At 37.9% G+C, this 18,708-nt stretch overlaps 1 protein-coding gene across 1 annotated transcript; it reads right to left on the reverse strand.

Annotated features, from left to right (window-relative positions):
- Positions 1–342: 342 nt before the first annotated feature.
- On the reverse strand, positions 343–2,951 carry LOC110725985. The gene is made up of 5 exons (XM_021905460.1): positions 2,672–2,951; positions 1,738–1,859; positions 1,147–1,662; positions 928–981; positions 343–828 (listed from the first exon to the last, which is right to left on the reverse strand). Exons 1-5 carry the CDS (start codon positions 2,949–2,951, stop codon positions 343–345), a joined length of 1,458 nt encoding a protein of 485 aa, XP_021761152.1.
- Between the last annotated feature and the right edge of the window lie 15,757 nt (positions 2,952–18,708).

Genomic DNA, 18,708 nt, shown 5'->3' on the forward strand with positions numbered 1-18,708 from the left:
ACAGCCGCCCAGGGGCAAGAGTACCCGGATTGCAAACTGCCGCATGCTTTTTTAAGATAGGCAAAATATTAAAGAATTGCAAGCATATGCAAAAAATTTCAAATTGAAAAACTCATAACTTAAACATATATAAATACCGACTAGCTCGAAATACTTCACTAATATTTAACATGGCGCAAAGGCTAGATCAAGTGTTAACCGGATACTTCCAGTGAAGAAAGAGAGAAATAAAATGTTAACCCAACCCATGGTTGGTAAAAATACAACATAACACGGCATACAAACCGGTATAGAAACAAGAATGGCATACTGCCGCAGAAGTTTGGGGAGGCCCGCCTAAGGCTAAGGTGGCTGCTCCGGCTGAGTTTGGCTAGTTTGGCCTTCGTTATGCCCATCCGGCGGCTCCTCAGTATCAGAGACATCGTATCCCTGCTCAGCAGCCCAATCCTTGAAGCGAGGAGGGGGAGCATCACCCAGTAGCTGGGCATCATACACCTCAGAGGCGTAATCATACCTCAACTTATAGACTTCAAAGTCTATTTCTGGGTAAAGGAGGCTCCAGGTGATCTTCAGCCGGGCTAAGTTGTCCCGCTCATTCTCTTCTGTCAGCGGTTTTTGTTCCTGGGCAAGCTCGTCCGACTGCTTGTTTCGCAGATTGACAAGCTCAACACCCAGGCGGTTAACGTCTGCTCGGAGTTGGGCATTTTCCTTGTCAGCATCCTCTAATGCCTTGAGATCTGATTTGGCATCCTTCAGTTGCTTGTCAAGGTCATCAGCCCGGCTGTTAGCTTCATCGTTTGCAGCCGTCAAACTCCGGATCATCTCCTCCTGTTTCAACTCTACTGCTTTAATCTTTAAATTACACATATAATCAGAATATTCAGCTGAGTTGAGATTTTTAAGGGCCCTCCGTTTGGCGTCATTTACCTCTTCCTGTTTCCGCCTAAAGGGGCCCCGGAGGCCGTCTACTCTCAGCATCACCTGAGACAATAACAGCCAGCTTATGAGTTACTTAGTAGAATTAAAGATAAAAAATAACAAGGTTGTGGGATTCATTACCTCAGCCAGTTGGCCCATTATCCGGTCAAATTCCACGACCTGCAGATCAGGTATGGAGTTCTTCTCAGACCGGGTGAGGGTCCTCACCATCCGTTTTGCAAAGCTCGCAAGATTCGGCTCGTCAGAAGTCAGATCTGCATCAAAAGTAGTACTCTGTGAGATAGAGGCAGCGTAGTCGACATTCATCTTTTGCCGGCTGCTGACCGACCCCTTAGAGGGATCGACCTTGGTCTTGATTCTCATAAAATCAAGTGGCCAAGGTATTTCAATCCGTCCCTTACCTTGGGCTTCTAGATGGGTCTCCGGCTTCTGCTCCTCCCCAGGCGTTGCCGCACCACTTGCAACATTGGGTGGATCACCACCCTTCGATGCCGTAGAGGCATCCGGCGCTTTCTGCTGCGAGCGTTCCGAGCTTTTGCTCAATTTTCTCAACACAACAGGGGATTTGACCCCAGTCGTTGGACGACTGGATTGGGCAGATGTTTGTTTCTGGGGTGGAGGAGGGTCCTTCCTGGCGGCTTTCGCAGCCGGAGTCTTCTCCAGATCATCTCCTTGCCTTTTGAGCAGCTTGGAGAAGGATCGTGGAATCTTTTTGACGGACTCCTAAGAAATAAACAAAGGGTAAGTATACCCAACCGGTAAAAAAAAATGCAAACACATCAAGTCAGGCGGTCTTACCCCGCCTTTTTTGGAATCCTTAGCCTCGACGGCTACTTTCTTGGCAAGCGCAGCCTCTTTGCGCAGCAGCGCCGCAGACTTGGCCGGAGTCTTTGCCTGATCAACCATTCTCAAGGCTTCGTCTGCAAGAACAAGAATTTATAGTTAGAGAAAATTATGGCAAGTTTGCAATTAAAGTAAAATAACAATCATTCCGGATGATAAGTATTCTACCCCTGGGAAACATGGTACTCAGCCCGCAGGCGGACAAGAAGCACTCGTCCTTGAAGAAGTCCGGATGGTGGATCTAGTTTTTGGGTACTATGATGTGAGTCCCATCCCCCATGGGCTCAGTTGTTGTTTCAAAAAATCCCGGCTCCATTATTTGCTCCCGGGCCTTAATAGATAACGCCGGGAGAGGGCATTTACGTCCAAGAAGAGCCGGTTGAGTATTGTACCGGCGCAGTGTCCGGTTGTGTCTTAAGGTGGGGGAAGAAACCAAATAAAACTTGTCCTTCCACCCTGACCATTTGGACACTTTGTCCAAAGTCATCAAGTATTGGGGCAGGGTAGTCAATGTATACCATCCATGCCCCATGGCCGCCTGGAGCCCTGTTCAAATAGTGCATATGAGCGAAGGCGGAGAAGCTGGGGTTCAAGTTTTGAAACTCACAGGCGGCGATGTAACTTAGAATATTCACCCACGAATTGGGGGTGAGCTGCCAAACCCCTAGGTCGTACCCCTTAAGGATTTTCCTAAACCCGGGGTGGAGGGGGAACCGGAGGCTGACTTTGATAACCGCCTCGTATCAGATGAAGTAGTCATTTGCGTGCTCAATATCATCGCTCCAAGCCATTACAGCGTCAGCCGAAGGGACAATAATCTTCGAACCCCTTCCAAAGGGGTGCTTTTCCTTGAAGGCCCTGAATCCGCTATTAAGGAGGGCGATGTTACCCGACAGCATCCGGGTCCTTTTAGGGTTAGGGTTGTCAGCGACCTTGGGCGGCTGCTGATAGTCAGCCGCAAAATTGTCCTGGTCAGAGTCGGAAGATTCGGCCCTTGACCCTTGGCCGGCCTCAGCATCGCCAGCTTCATTAGAGGAGGCGGCTCCCTCGCCGTCTACCTCTCGTACCCCGGAGCTCCCGGAAGTAGAGGGAGCTTCTTCTTCGGAACCACTCTCCTCCCAATCCCTCTGTTCCCCGTCTGGGAACACCTCATCGGCTAGCACTTCCATAGTGCGCCGGCTCCTAGACCGTCTGGTCGTTTGTTTCGTTCTGGCCATTGTGTTCTGCACAGACACAGAGAGGGAGGAATTTGGAGATGAGCATATCGGTTCCGACAGTCCAGCAAAGGCACCCCCTTGTTCTAGACTCAGCCGTTCCTGGGGATCGGCTGAGTGTCCTAGGCAGTGCCGAGTGGGTGGATTGAGAACTCATTTATATTCTCTAATAAACTAGGTATACAGGCGGAGAAAAAATGGTATACAAATTGAAAGGGAGAAAAGCTAAAATGGTACAGGCGGTTACCTCGCTTTTACTCTGAAAAATCTTAAAACCGCTACAGCCGGTAAACCGGGTGTTGAACTGCTCGCACTCGGAAACGTGAACTTGCTGTGACGCAGACGGGAGCAGAGAATCTCTCTCTTTCTCTCACTAAAAAGTCAAATGTGAACGTAAAGTGTGAAAAGGGAGGGGGGGTAACTTTCTATTTATAGAAAGTGAAAGTGGGGGGAAATTTTTATTTGAAATCCAAAAATTTTACCCGTTACTATTCACCCATAAAAGGTGGACACATGTCACAGGCCCCACGTAATATGCACGTGCAACCTGTGAGGGGCAAATGTTTAGGGTAAAAATACCCTAGACACGTGGACCAATGAGAGGAAACCACGTGTCGAGCTCAGGATGGCCCACGTGGCCTAACATCCTTTCGACACTTGGCGCCCTCAGATACACCTCTGAAAGTGCGGCCTTCAAGGGCCCAAATCCCTAGAAGCGCCGTTTTACGGCGCAGCCCACTGAAAGTAGTTCAAGTGACCTAGATAGGGGCACGTTTTCCAAGGACCCTATAAATAGGGAGATATTTCCCTCTTTGGGGACATATTCAATCATTTATTACACCTGCATTCTCTCACATCAGAGAAAGACCTGAGCTTGGAATCCGAGCAGATACCCACTTAAATTTCCGTTCTCTTTATTCCTTTTCAAGTTACTAACTTGACCGTCGGAGGCGGAGCTCCAACCACCCGGAGTCTCCGTTATTTTCAGGTACAACTCAGCCGGATCAGACTTCATGACGTAACTCTCCCAAGGGACAAAAACACCCAAAACAGTTGTCATCTTATGTTTTTTTATCTTACTAATTTTAACTTTCAAACTTCTCATTATATGGGTGGATGAGTTAACATTACTTCGTATATATACTGCATTAATTATAAACTAACTTTATTACCAAATAATTTCTCTTTTTTTTTTTAAAAAAAAAAAGTGCAACAATGGAGATTTTACGGTTTTCAATACACATTTAATAACCTTCATATCTTAAGTTCCATTTTTTTTTATAAAATTTACAAAAAGTGTATATTTTGAAAGTATACTTTAAAACAAATCTAAACATATTCCAAATGACAATTCATTTATATGAAACTATGAATCATAAAAGACGATTAAATTAGTATGTGTGAATAATGTAAAATTCCAAATGTTATCATAAAAAAAGAATACAGAAACTATGTATTACAACTTAACAAAAGAAACTTTGAGAGATAGCAAATTCTCCAATTCACAAATTGCTCTAGTACAATCGATGATGCTACAAAACAAATAAACAAGATTTTAACCACTGAGGTCTTAACTACCGATTAACATTAAGAACCTTTGTACGATAAATCATAGCTTAGGTTCATATCCCCTCACCTATAATCATTTGTAATTTATATTGCTCTTATGCCTCATTTGTACCAAAAATATAGCTGTTGCTTAATCGCTTTCTTTAAAAGTCAGAAGCACAAATTGAGACAAGATAAAAGTTCCCAAAGACAATTTTAGGGGGTTAACTTAACTAGATATCTTGTAGCATTTGCAATCTTATAATAAAAAAAACATTAGTTGTTGTCCAAGTATTTGCAAAAGAGTTCACTTGGTCAAATGTCTAAATAAAAGTTGTCTTACAGGAATTTCTGAAGCATCAGAATTCTATTATGATTTATTACGTACTACTTATTACGAAGTATGAGGTAATTTGTTCGATTCCCCCCAAATACACGTTGCTCTTAGCTTCCAAACCAAAAGGTTTAGAGAATTGATAATATTTCTTTTATTTGAGCTTCTGACTTTTAAAGAAAGCTATCAGATAATGTTGATTTTTTTGGTTACAAATGAGCCATATGGGCAATATAAATTTTAAATGATTGTAGGTGATTGGATATGAACATAACCTATGATCTATGGTACAAATATTCTTTATATAAAAATCAATTGAAATCCAATGTCATCTTAAAATACGTTGAAAATATTTACGTTTCAAAATATGTCTTGAAGATATTAAAAATCAAATAAGACAAACAAAAAGAGACGAATAGAGTATACATTAAAACGGAATATGACATACTATTAATACAACAAACTAAATTAATTATTAGTTTAATGCATCGAGAGAGATATAGAAAGAAATTCTAATATACTTCGTATACATTTATTTTATATCGCGCGAGAAAGTCTTTAATTTTTTTATGGCTTGTATAAGTTCACTAAAAGAAAATAACCTTTTTGTAGCAATTATTTTAACCTTTAGTATCGATTGTAATTGCAACAAAAAGCTTTCCCAACAAATGGTCATTCGATACAATATCCCCCGTTGCCTTAGCCTTTAGTAGTGGTTTTCAATATCGCTGGGGTTGGCCTCAATAATCGATACGAAAAACTACATCCAATTGTGGTGATTATTGTAGCGATTACAATCGCTATAAATGTTTAACTCATTTTCTTCAAAAAAAAAAAAAAAAAAAAAACATGCGTATGATCTTACAAGATTCGAACATGCAACCTTAAACTCTTATGTTAAATGTTTCACCAATAAGTTATGACATATTTTATGTATTCTTTGTCAAACAATATTTATATATTTAGTGTTGAAAAGGCTTTTCCACTACTACAAAAATTGGATAAGAAACCATACCAAATACGCCTAAGAGACCAGAAAATGTAAGGTTTATATCTCAATGGTCTCTTAGCATAAGAAACCATGTTTTTAGTGTGGTTAGTTTGATTTAACAAAGAAACCATACTATATAAATATGTATGGTTTCTTAGACACCTTTTAAATTTATAAAATAAAAAGGCAAAGAGACCATATATGTAGGAAATGCGGTAAAAGGGTAATTTTCCCTAATATATCCGTTACCTCTTTCAATTGCCTTGCAAACCCACGCGCCACCACTATAAAATCATAATCTTTGAAGAACAATTTTAATCTTCATTATTTAAATTGCAGCAACACCAAAAATAGTATATATATACATATGAAATCGTATAATCGTTTAAGTATAAGCATCTAATATTACAACAATTAATCAATCAACTAAAACTCTAATTACAAATCAAACTCACTAAACAGTTCTATTGTACTGTATTTTTTCTAATACCACCATAAAGCTCTTGTCTCTTGTTGTTTCTTCTTGCTTTTGTGGAACCTGTTCATTCATAATCACCAATTTATAATTAGTTTAAAATTTAATAGTCCAAGCAATTTCTAACAACAATCACTCTATATCATTGTTTTTAAATCATTACTGATAGTTAGTTATTGAATTAAATTCCACTTAATCAACATATTCAATTTATCATAGAAACTATAGATCCAGTAACAACATACCCAATTTTCTTATTTTATATTTAAATTATTGAATCGAAAATTGGACATATTACATAATGGAAGCATATTTTTAACTGGACTATATTAATAAATCAACGAAATTTAACTAAAAACATCAAACAAAAAACAAGTAATGAATCAACAAAAAAATTGCAAACTCAGACAAAGTACATATCTTAATCATATAAAAGAAGGTGAAGAAGAAAATGAGACCTTAAGGAACGATTGATGAAGAAATATTGGAGCAGCGATTAACGACGACGACCTCAAAGCTCCGATTAATGACGAGACCTTGGAGCAGCGACAAAGTCGGAGTTGCAATAGATATAGACGACCTCGGAGTGGTGATTTAATCGTCTACGCTTGTGATTGACTGTTGGTGAGTGGTAATCGGCGACTTGCAACTCTTTGTATTTATTAGGGTTTATTTTGATAGTATAGTTGGAATTTTAAGGTTATAAAGATAGAGATAAAGGAAGGAAGTTACTAATATAATTAAAGGTTGAATAATAATATAAAAAAAAATGTCTCTTTAACCAATAAAATAAGAATAAAAAAAATTCCCCTAAAAAAAAGAATAAAAAAATTAAACGTGTAACGGTGTAAGGGACCAGTGGTTTTTTATTCATGGTTTTTTTTGTCCTCAATCTGTTATACAATAAATTTTTATTTATTTAATTTGTTCTAAAACACCATATTTCATAAAGTGTGGTTTCTTATTTATATCCTAAGAAACCATATTAGTTTGTTATATGGTTTCTACACCTAAGAAACCAACTAAGTACATTATATGGTTTCTTATCAATGGTTCCTTTGCCCTATTTTGTAGTAGTGTTCGTATCGATTTTTAGGATTTAGTGGCGATTGTAAATGATACGATTTCTCAAAATTATATAAATGTGTAAAAATAGTGTGAATATGTATTATTATGCTTTCCGTATCGATTTTATATGGGAAAACCATGGCGATTGTAAAAATGATACGACATCCTTAATTATTTCACAAACATACTTGTATATTGTAGCGAATGTACAATCGCTACGAAATAATCACTACGAAAAGTGATTTTTCTTGTAGTGGTTGTCAATCTTAATACTAAAGGTCAACAACTTCCATTGTCTAAATAATAGTATCTCTAAGACTCTAACGTTCAAATGCACCCACAAAATTTAATAGTTATAGCTAAGAAAAGTATAGATAACAAGATACGTAGTAATCAATACTATAGTGGAGTACACTTGTTAACACATAATTAGTCTTTTGGCCCATTCAACGCACGGGTTAGTTGTTACTTCGTTATTTCACATGTTGGTATGCTTTTCAATAATTGAAACTTTTGATATAAAATACGACGTAATTGTTTCATTGCTAAAACTTAAAAAAAAAAAAGTAGTGATAGAGTATAAAAAAATATTCTTGGGCCTCAACCATAAGTTTAAACTTTTGGTTGAGATGGTCCTTTAACATGGTATCGAAGCCAGCGTGACACAAATGTCATTGGTTCAAATTTCATCCACCCCCCACTTTCAAGTAAAATATTAAGCGTTGGGTATGAGGAGGGCCCATGCTGTTGGGCCTCACTCATAAGTTTAAGTTTTTGGTTAAGATGTTCCTTTAACAAGTAGAACCGTGAAAGAAGATAAGAATTTAATGGGGTATATATATACATAAAGATCGTGGGATATGAAATGACTTATTGGTTTAAGTTATTGAGTTAAAAAGACATTTTTTATTTATTATAATTCATATGTTTATGTGATTTATATTAATTGGTTCAACTTGATTTTATTATGGTGGAAATAAAACTCTTTAATTTCTTAGTCGAATTTGCAAATTATAAAATGTATAAAGATTTATACAAAAAGATTAAGAGAGGTGACATGTGTCATGAGATAATGAGTGAATAGTGACTTGTGATGACATGTGTCATATAAAAAATTTGTAGTTTGTGTTTTCCAATTTGGAGTACTAAGTATAGATATAAATGTTTTCATGCATTAAAGGCATTAACTATATATAGTATAACCCAAAATCAAATTGATCACTAAAGGCATTAATTATGATTGATATACTACATATTACACAAACCAAAAATAAAATGGTGGGGATCGAATTAGTTCCTATATATATTTATCTTAGTGTTTGGTTTGGTATATCTTAATCGGTGCCTATATTTAAATTTCTAACAAAAAAAAAAAAAAAAAAAAAAAAATTGCATCCAAATAAAAACAGGGTTCTCTATTGTTTCCTTATATTCGCGGTGTTTGCAATGACAAGCGAGGATCAGAAATTTCCACCACAAACTCAGCACAGTCAACCAGGGAAACAATATTTGATGAATCCACTCCCTATTTCTGTCAATCCTAATTATTTACCTTCCAAAAAGCTTCATGTAAGACTTACATTTCATACAAGTAACCGGTGCCTAAAATAGTCTCCCGCCATTTTTTTTGGGTGGTATCTATCTTTAGCACCGGTTAACCGGTGCCTTTTTACTCAATTATTTTTTTTTTTTTCAATTTTCGTGCAATAATATTTTTAAAAAAAAACCTGTTTCCAGCAATAATAAAAACCTGTAATTCCAACAATTATATTAAATAAAATAATTAATAATATTATTATTATAATTACTAATAATAATATTATTATTAATTATTACAATAAGATACAAAAATAATATTAAAAACAAGAATTCAATTATATATATAGATATAAATATTCCCAAACGCAATACATTAATAAAAAAAGTGTTATATATATATATATATATACAAATAATAGTAAGTAAATATATAATGAATAATAATATATATAGTTCAAAAGTTAACATAAATAATTTACAATTAAAATGCCATTTACATGTTGAAGGTGATAAAAGACGCCAACATGTCACGAACTTCATTAAGCTCCTTGATTGTCAACAGACAATCCTTTTGGACCTTGCAAAACTTAAAATACAAAAATATTATGTTAAAATTAATTAATTAGGCAAAATAATATGTATTTTATCAAATATTACCTACATGACTTCTATGTAGCTCATTTCCTACATTACTTATCAAATGAACTATTTCTTTTTCATAACATGTCAATGTTGGGTAGTTGTATGTGTCTAAGCCCTAAAATTGAATCAAAAGAGCATTTTGTTAAGGTTTATGAGGCTTTTTTCTCAATATGGCCTATATCACTTTACTTTGCCCATTTCCTACATTTCTTATTAAATGAACTTTATTTATCTCATAACATATTAATATTATCTAGTTATAGGTGTATAAGGAAAGAAATCACATCAAAAGAGCATATTAACACAAAATGGCCCAAATATGACCCATATGACTTCTATTCAGCCCATTTTCTACCTTTCTTGTCAAATCACCTTTTTAATTCTCATAACATGTCAGTTTTGGGTAATATTAGGTTTCTAAGGGTAGAAATCACATCATTATAGCATTTCATTAAATTCTATGACTTACCTCATCAAGCTGTCGAGTGTCCGTACAATGAGTCACAATGTCAAGCATGAATCTCATCACATACAAAGCACAATCAAGTCCATTCTCTTGTTGTGCGCACTAGCATATGACAAACAAATCACATCAGTGAAACATGCAAAGGAAATTAGCAAATATTTACTAACATAGATTTTGAAGATAATCACAATATCATGTAAATTACCAACGGTGACTTCCATGTTGGACCCTTTGGAGCACGACAATGTAGCTTCTTCATAACACTGTAGTTAAAAAAGTACATTCAAATTTGATTAGTCGTATGACTACTAAATTAGTTGTTATTGGCAATAATCATCACTAGGTAGCTATATATATTTACTTTTGCAATATAGACTTCGCGAGCCACTTCTCCGATGATCGAGCTGAATCAAGGTGATAAATTGTGTTATTGGAATTACAAATCACCATGAGGCTCCAATGCTCCCTACATAAGTTCACAATAGACAACCAAATTAATATTTAGGAGTCAACATATAATGAGGCCAAATCGATTGAATTTGACATGGTTAGACTTACTCTTTATAACATGGGGCGAATATGAACTTCTCTCCCGCACGCGCTGATTCCTTGATACTTTGCTCAACTTAGTACAACACGTCATGGGGGTTGCCTATGATTCTAGTAGTGGATAACTGCTCGGGGCATAACCACCCAACTTTACAAGGAGAATCAGTTTCAGTTAAGTGCTCCTGTAGTGCTCTACGTGCATGAACATTGAATAATTAATCACATGTAGGATGATCACCATCAATTTGAATAACTTGGAAAAAAGTGTAGATTATGTGGGCATTGAAGTACCTCATGAATGTTTGAATGAGGGAAATGTTAAGCTTTGCACCACGTAGAAATTCCTTCACATCTTCTTTGCTGAATCATGCAACTGCATCCTCATCATAGTGGAACATTGCCTTACAAAGTGCAACTTCCATGGGATCGACCAAATGACAAGCACAGTTGTGAAGAAAGGTCATGTCAGCAAAGAGAGATTGAAGAACAATGTCTTCAACTAGTGGAGTAGGTTGCATGGGTGAACCTTTCGAAGAGTGCAACTTCGACGCTTGTTCACTCTTGGACCTTTGTTCACTTAGCTTCTTCTTAGGTTGATCAATGCTTTTAGGTTTGTCCACCCTCTTTCTCTTTGAAGTTTTGCTTCCTTGAGAAATTTGAAATAGTTTGAGAAAGAATAAGTTTATAAGTTGAGAAATGAAGAAAATGGCTTTATTTTGATGAAATGGGCCCAAAAACTTTAGAACTTTGCTTCTTTTATGTAATTTCAACACACAATCACTTATAAATATGTAATTATGGTATGGTTTGAGAATGAATGAGTTTATAAGTTGAGAAATGAAGAAAATAGGCAAGTGAGTAGCCATTTCGGCTCAAAATGGCTTTATTTTGATGAAATGCGCCAAAAAACTTAGAACTTTGCTTCTTTTATGCAATTTCAACTCACAATCACTTATACATATGTAATTATGATATGGTTTGAGAATGAATAAGTTTGCAAGTTGAGAAATGAAGAAAATAGGCAAGTGAGAAGCCTTTTTGGCACAAATTGGCTTTATTTTGATGAATTGGACCCAAAACCTTAGAACTTAGCGATTTTTATATAATTTCAAATGACAACCACTTATAAATACGTAATTATGAGATGTTTTGAGATGCAAGGAGTTTATAAGTTGAGAAATGAGGAAAATAGGCAAGTGAGAAGCCTTTTGGCCCAAAATGGCTTTATTTTGATGAATTGGACCCAAAACCTTAGAACTTAGCGATTTTTATGTGATTTCAACTGACAACCACTTATAAATATGTAATTATGAGATGTTTTGAGATGCAAGGATTTTATAAGTTGAGAAAATGAAGAAAATAGGCAAGTGAGAAGCCTTTTTGGCTCAAAATGGCTTTATTTTGATGAATTGGATCCAAAATGTTAGAACTTAGCGATTTTTATGTAATTTCAATTGACAACCACTTATAAATATGTAATTATGAGATGTTTTGAGATGCAAGGAGTTTATAAGTTGAGAAATAAAGAAAATAGGCATGCGAAAAGCCATTCCGCAGAGTTTTTTATTTAAAAAAAAAATAAAATTGCTCAATTTTTTTTTTAAAAAAAATACGCAAGTTCCGCCAAACTGGAACACTCGAGGGAGCCGCCCCCGCTGCCGGAACAGCAAAGGCAGCCCGCGCCAAGGCCATAGCAGCCCCAGCAGCTGCCTGCCAAGGCTGTAGCAGCCTCGGCAGGCTGTTGTCGAGGCTGCAGCAGCACAAGCAGGGGCTGCCGAGGCTGCAGAAGCCCAGGCAGCCGCTGCCGGGGCTGCTTCAACTACTGCAGCCGCTCCCGGGGCTGCGTAATGACAATGCCGGAGCAGCCCTGGCAGCGGCTGCCGAGTCCGGAGCTGCCCGGGCAGCGGCTCCTGAGGTCTGAGCTGCCCAGGCAGCCGCTCCGGATGCCGGAGCAGCGCAGGGAGCACCAGCCGAGGCCGCCGCTGCCTCGGCATCGGAGATGGGGGCCGGGGAGTTGTGCTATTTCGGCGGTTTTATTTTTAAAGTGCCTAATAGTTATTTAACACTTAAAAAATTGAGAAATAAATAATTTACCATCTTATTAAACAACTTGACCCATGCACGTGGCCAATCAACGAAGCTACTTATAGCTTGCCAAAGCTTTGTTATCTCAACCTCCTCTATCGGTACGGGAAGTGGGATGTCTTCGAACCCCGCAACCACTGAATCGATCCCAATCGAGTAATGATGTGGCCCCGCTGTAGCACCCGTCGTCTCTTGGGCACTACCATATGTCACCCAACTCTATGCCATACTATTTGCGTGCCCCGGGGCTACAAGTGCACACCGGGTGTCTTCCTACACAAGTATATATATAAAAAAAGATAGTTAAATAGGACTTTTACAACAGCATAGATAATATAACAAAATTCATTAAGGTAGAGGGTTACAAATCACCTGTAACTCTGGATATTCATGCGGTGTTAGATTATCAAGCTCCCTCGAGTCCGCATGTGTAGGAGTAGGAACCTGCAACAGTACATCAATCATTTCACCTCAAATCTCATTTAACTCAGTATTTTAAAACTTTTAATAACCCAATTGATTTTACCTCAGGTGGCACATCTTCACCACGTATCTCATCTCCTCCATGTCTATCACCTTCTCCTTGTCCTTTTGGTTGAGAACATGAGTCGACTGGGGTACTCGTGAGGAACGAAAAAGTCGGTAAGTTCATCTGCTTTGCCCAAGCATTGAATTCACCAACTAACTCGTTGCGTACTTGTTCCTTAATTGATGCTACCTTGGCATCTAACTCCTCCGGTGAGTTAACACTGGCACGAGATCTACTCGATTTTGAGTATTCTAGACCCATCACCTTTTCCCATCCAAGCAATGACCCTCCCGAACATACTACTTGTCCTGGATGGTATGGCCTTCCCAAAGCCATGGTGAAAGGGTCATTCTCCACACTTGGTTCAAATTTTCCCTCCACCAGCTCTTGAGTGTGCTCAAGCTATAGAAAAAGGAAAAATGAGGTAAGTAAAACAGTTAATGGTTTGTATAGAGATTTAGATGCAAAAGTGACTTAAAATTCAACAGTTCATAGGTAATTTACAAGCTTATCTGCCAGTTTTTTGGCTTTCGGACCCTTGATGACCCATTTTCTGGTTTCCTTATCAAACGTATGGAGAGAACAAAAGAAATCACCGGCACGACTCACCAATGTAGTGATCGTGGAACTAGAGGGTTCCTTCGATGGCACTAGAAGCGATTTAGAGTATAAACCCGAATCGACCCACTCAGGTCTCTTTTCACCAAAAGTCTTAGGCCCCATACGATGGACGTATTCCTTCAGTTCTGCATTCTTTTTATTTTGCTCTCGAAGTTCCTACAAAAATAAAAATGTTAGTAGCATTGCTACAAAAAGAGTCAAGCTAATATTCAATTGAGATCAGATTTACACAAACTTACAATGGCTTTCTTTTGAGTCTTTATTCTAACGAACTCTTCCCAATCATCTTTTGACACGGTCGGCCATATTTGCCACGGGAGAAGGTCATGCTCATCAGCTTTCTTCTTCTTTGATTTCTTCTTCTTCTTGTAGATCCACCCATTAGTCAAGTTGGTCTTAAAGCCTCTGAATCTTTTCGCTAATAAAGATTCAAACACCCTTCTCTTCTCGGGATCATTAGGAATAGAAAACAGCCTCTGCAAGCACAAATTAAAACCGATTATTAGTTTCTATTTAGTAACAACCATAAGGTTAAGGTATCTTAAATTGTCTAAATGTGACAAAAACACACTTACCCTTGTATCATCCCAAAATTTTTGAATCAAACCCGGAGGTACTTGCCGCATTACAAGTGTAATGGGGATTTTCCACGCACACATGCCAACTTGATTAGCATATTGTCGACGCCATTTGGGCCTAAGTTGGCCGTTGTTGTCATACTCCAAGACTATGGGACCGTCCGATTTCTTAAAGCTACTCGTCGGACCCCTTCTTTTTCTTTGAGTCGGTGCCTTTACCCCCCCCTCCACCACCTGTGTTGTTTTGATCTTGTCCTTGGCTATGAGTTTCAGGAGTCGGGTTCTCACCAACAATCTCACGTGCTGTATTTTCAATAGGCGGTGCACGTTCAGCTGAAATTTAAAATTCTTCAAGCCTACGCTCGAACTCATCTTGAGCCTGATCCTCTGGCTCACCCAAGTCATCCTCCTTATTCACATCATAAGGCTCATCATCGTGCTCGTCCTCATCCTCGTACTCGTCCTCATACTCATCATCGTCAATGTCCTCTACACAATGAGGGTCATGATCGTCCGCCATGAGATATAAGCACCTGTCAAAGCAATCATAAAACAATATTAGTGTATAGTAAAGTATATGCATGATAGTTATACACAAAACAAATGAGTTGGGTTAAGTAGAAGCTATTTAAGCCATTTTCACCTACTTATGGTCCTATAACCTTGTATATGCATGATAATGAGTACACTTAGGCAATTTCAAACTACAAACATGTTAAATATAATGAATATAGGTTGTTAGAATGAATAAATGTTAGTTCATACATAAAACAAAAGAATTGGGTTAAGTAGAAGCTATTTAAGCCATTTTCACCTACTTATGGTCCTATAACCTTGTATATGCATGATAATGAGTACACTTAGGCAATTTCAAACTACAAACATGTTAAATATAATGAATATAGGTTGTTAGAATGAATAAATGTTAGTTCATACACAAAACAAAAGAATTGGGTTAAGTAGAAGCTATTTAAGCCATTTTCACCTACTTACGGTCCTATAACCTTGTATATGCATCATAATGAGTATACTTAGGCAATTTCAAACTACAAATATGTTAGTTTAAGGTCATTTTCGCCTACTTATGCTCCTATATACATGATAACTAAACTGTATTTGCAATGAAACCATTACTAACTTTTAATCAAACTACCTCAATCTGAAATTCCTTCGTTGTGGTCAGATCGCATATGACCTGCTTCGTTGTCTATGTCATTTAGTACAACAGGTCTAGGAACAGTGAAAGGTGTTGAATCATCAAACGCATCATATTCTTTCTCATCCTCAACATCTCCAATGCCTAGGATTCTTCTTTTGCCAGCTAGCACTATAGACCATTTTGAATCCATTAGGTCAGTTACGTAGAACACTTGCTTAGCTTGAGATGCAAGGATAAATGGTTCCGCACTATCATTCAAGTGGCCAAGATCTACAAGAGTAAAGTCCTCATATTTGACGTTACGCCTGATATTATCAACCCACTTACACTTGAAAAGAGCAACCGTGAAGTCACAATAATCAAGCTCCCATATTTCTTGAATTCGACCATAGTATGACAACTCTGCATCGACATGTGATTTATCCTTAGAACATATATGGTGCAACACATAAAGGTGTGCTTGTAAGAACTGATCTCGGTCTGGTGACATTCGTTTCGACCCAATTGTGTCATGACCATCAAGTCTACCTTCATGTTGAGAAGAAGGAAGACCAATAGGTTGAGCAAGGGCTATGTAGTCCGCCACAAAGTTACCTATCTCCTCACCCACTGTCCCTTGCATCATACTTCCTTCAGGGTGAGCCCGGTTCCGTACTTTATCTTGTAATGTACCCATGAGTATTTCAAAAGGGTAGCACCACCTCATGAACACTGGACCGCACAACTTAGTCTCACGCACGAAATGAAGAACCAGATGAACCATTATGTCAAAAAATGAGGGTGGGAAATACATCTCAAATTTGCACTAAGTCACAACCACATCTACTTGCAAAGCATCTAGTGTACAAGGATCAAGAACTTTGCTACAAATTGTACTGAAAAAAGAAAAAAAGTCTTGTAATCGCTTCCCTCACGTGTTTCGGTAGAATACCACGGATTGCAATCGGTAGGAATACTTGCATCATAATGTGACAATCATGGGATTTCATACTTGTCAGCTTCAATTCTCCATTTAAGGTTACAAATCTTTTCATGTTAGATGAGTACCCCGATGGAACCTTAATTCCGTACAGACATGCACAAAACATACGTTTCTCTACCCTTGACAATATATAGCAAGCCGGGGGTAAATAATTCTTTTCATCCTTCCCTTTACCCTCAACTTTCTTCTTTGACGCATCTTTGGCCTTTCCTTTTCCCTTGCTCTTCTCCTTCCCTTTTTTCGAAACATTTTCATCTTCTATTCTCGGCTCCTTCCCCTTTCTAACCTTTCTTGAGGCCACAATTCCGGACGAATCCCCATCTCTTTCAAATCTAACAGTGCACCCTTTCATTCCTTTGTTTTGCCTGGGATATTCATAAGCGTTCCCAAAAGAGCATCACACAAATTCTTCTCTATATGCATCACATCAAGACAATGCCTAACGTCATGTTCTCTCCAGTACGGAAGCTTCCAAAAGATTGATTCTTTCTTAAACAGAGCAGCTGAGACCACAGTTTTTTCTGATTTTCCAAACACCGTTCGTATCCCTTTCACCTGAGCACTAATCTAAGCACCAATGGATTCATCCCGTCCGTGCACAACCCAAGCCTTACATTTCTGACTTCATCACCAAATTCCTCAAAATTCAAATCAATGTTCTTCCACTGTGGAGAGTCAGCTGGATGCTTCAGCATTCTATTTTTTTTTTTCTTCCCTCTGCATGCCACCTCAAGTTTTTAGCGTCTTTTGGTATTGAGAACAGACGCTTAAATCTTGGAATAATGGGAAGATACCACAACACCTTAGCAGGAGGTCCCTTAGTGCCAGGATTGCAACTCATGCACTTGTACCGCAACCGCTTGCATCGTGGACACTCCTGCAGTTGTTCATACTCATTTCGATATAGAATATAGTCATTAGGACATGCATGTATCTTCTTATACTCCAAACCAAAGGGACACATGAGCTTCTTTGCGTAATAGTAAGACTTAGGAATTTCATTCCCATCAGGCTACATATCACTTAATGGGGTCAACAAAGAAGTAAAACTAATGTCCATCCAGCCATGCTTCGACTTAATGTTGAAAAGTATTAGCACGACCGATAATTTGGAGTATTTTTTGCACCCAGGATACAAAGGCTTTTTGGAAGCCTCCGATAATAACTCAAACACTCCACCTTCAACACCATGCAACATCTCATCCACTTGTTCATCCTCGACCTCATCCGCCTAATCATCATCAGCTCCATCCTCACCATTATCAACAATATAGTCATCATTCTCGTATTCCTCATCCACATGAATCTCATTTCTTCTAACACGCACATCATTCCGATCAAGATCCCCACTGTACTCTCCACTTTATCCGTGCCAAATCCACACATGGTATAAATGCCTAAACCCACGACATAATACATGACCTCTAATGATTTCAACACTATCGACCACATTCACATTATTACAATCAACACAAGGACAATAAAGGCCTTTGCCACCAATTTTGCGTTGATAAGTTAAAGCCCTCTCGCAAAACTCTTGAACCCCATTCCGAAATTCCAATGTATCGCGTCTACCATACATCCAACCATGATCCTTTTCCATTTAGTAAATTGTCTGTAAACATATATAGCAACATATAATGAATAATGTGTAATTGCTACATATTTTATGTAAATCAAATTCAAGTACAAAACGTGAATATACCATTGATATAGTGAAAAAATGCATGTTTCCAAAGGGTCCTTATCACTCCAACCTAACCCATCCTTGAATGTCTACTCTCAATAGTGAATGTATGTCAACTTTCCAATTTTAAGGAAAATCCGGCGGCATTTCCCCCTAGTTCTCCAAGTACATGATGTAGATAATTTATTACCCACATATGTACCCAGAGAACATAGTGAGGAAATGGTAAGCCAAGATGTTCCTTAAAATCGAAAAGAAAACATACATTCACCACCTAAGTGAGAGTACACATTCGAGAAAAGTCCCAACCGGGGACTATTCAAGACTTTCTCCTAATGAGAAAGCCTTGAATGGGTATCTAGGAATATGATGATGCAAGTATTCTATATATTGTTGCATTTATTTGCAATTAAACAATACACAAGTTGCAATTTCATGAATAAAATTTTATTAAATGGA

The sequence above is a fragment of the Chenopodium quinoa genome, unplaced genomic scaffold (genome assembly GCF_001683475.1).
Source record: "Chenopodium quinoa cultivar QQ74 unplaced genomic scaffold, ASM168347v1, whole genome shotgun sequence".
Lineage (NCBI taxonomy): Eukaryota > Viridiplantae > Streptophyta > Magnoliopsida > Caryophyllales > Amaranthaceae > Chenopodium > Chenopodium quinoa.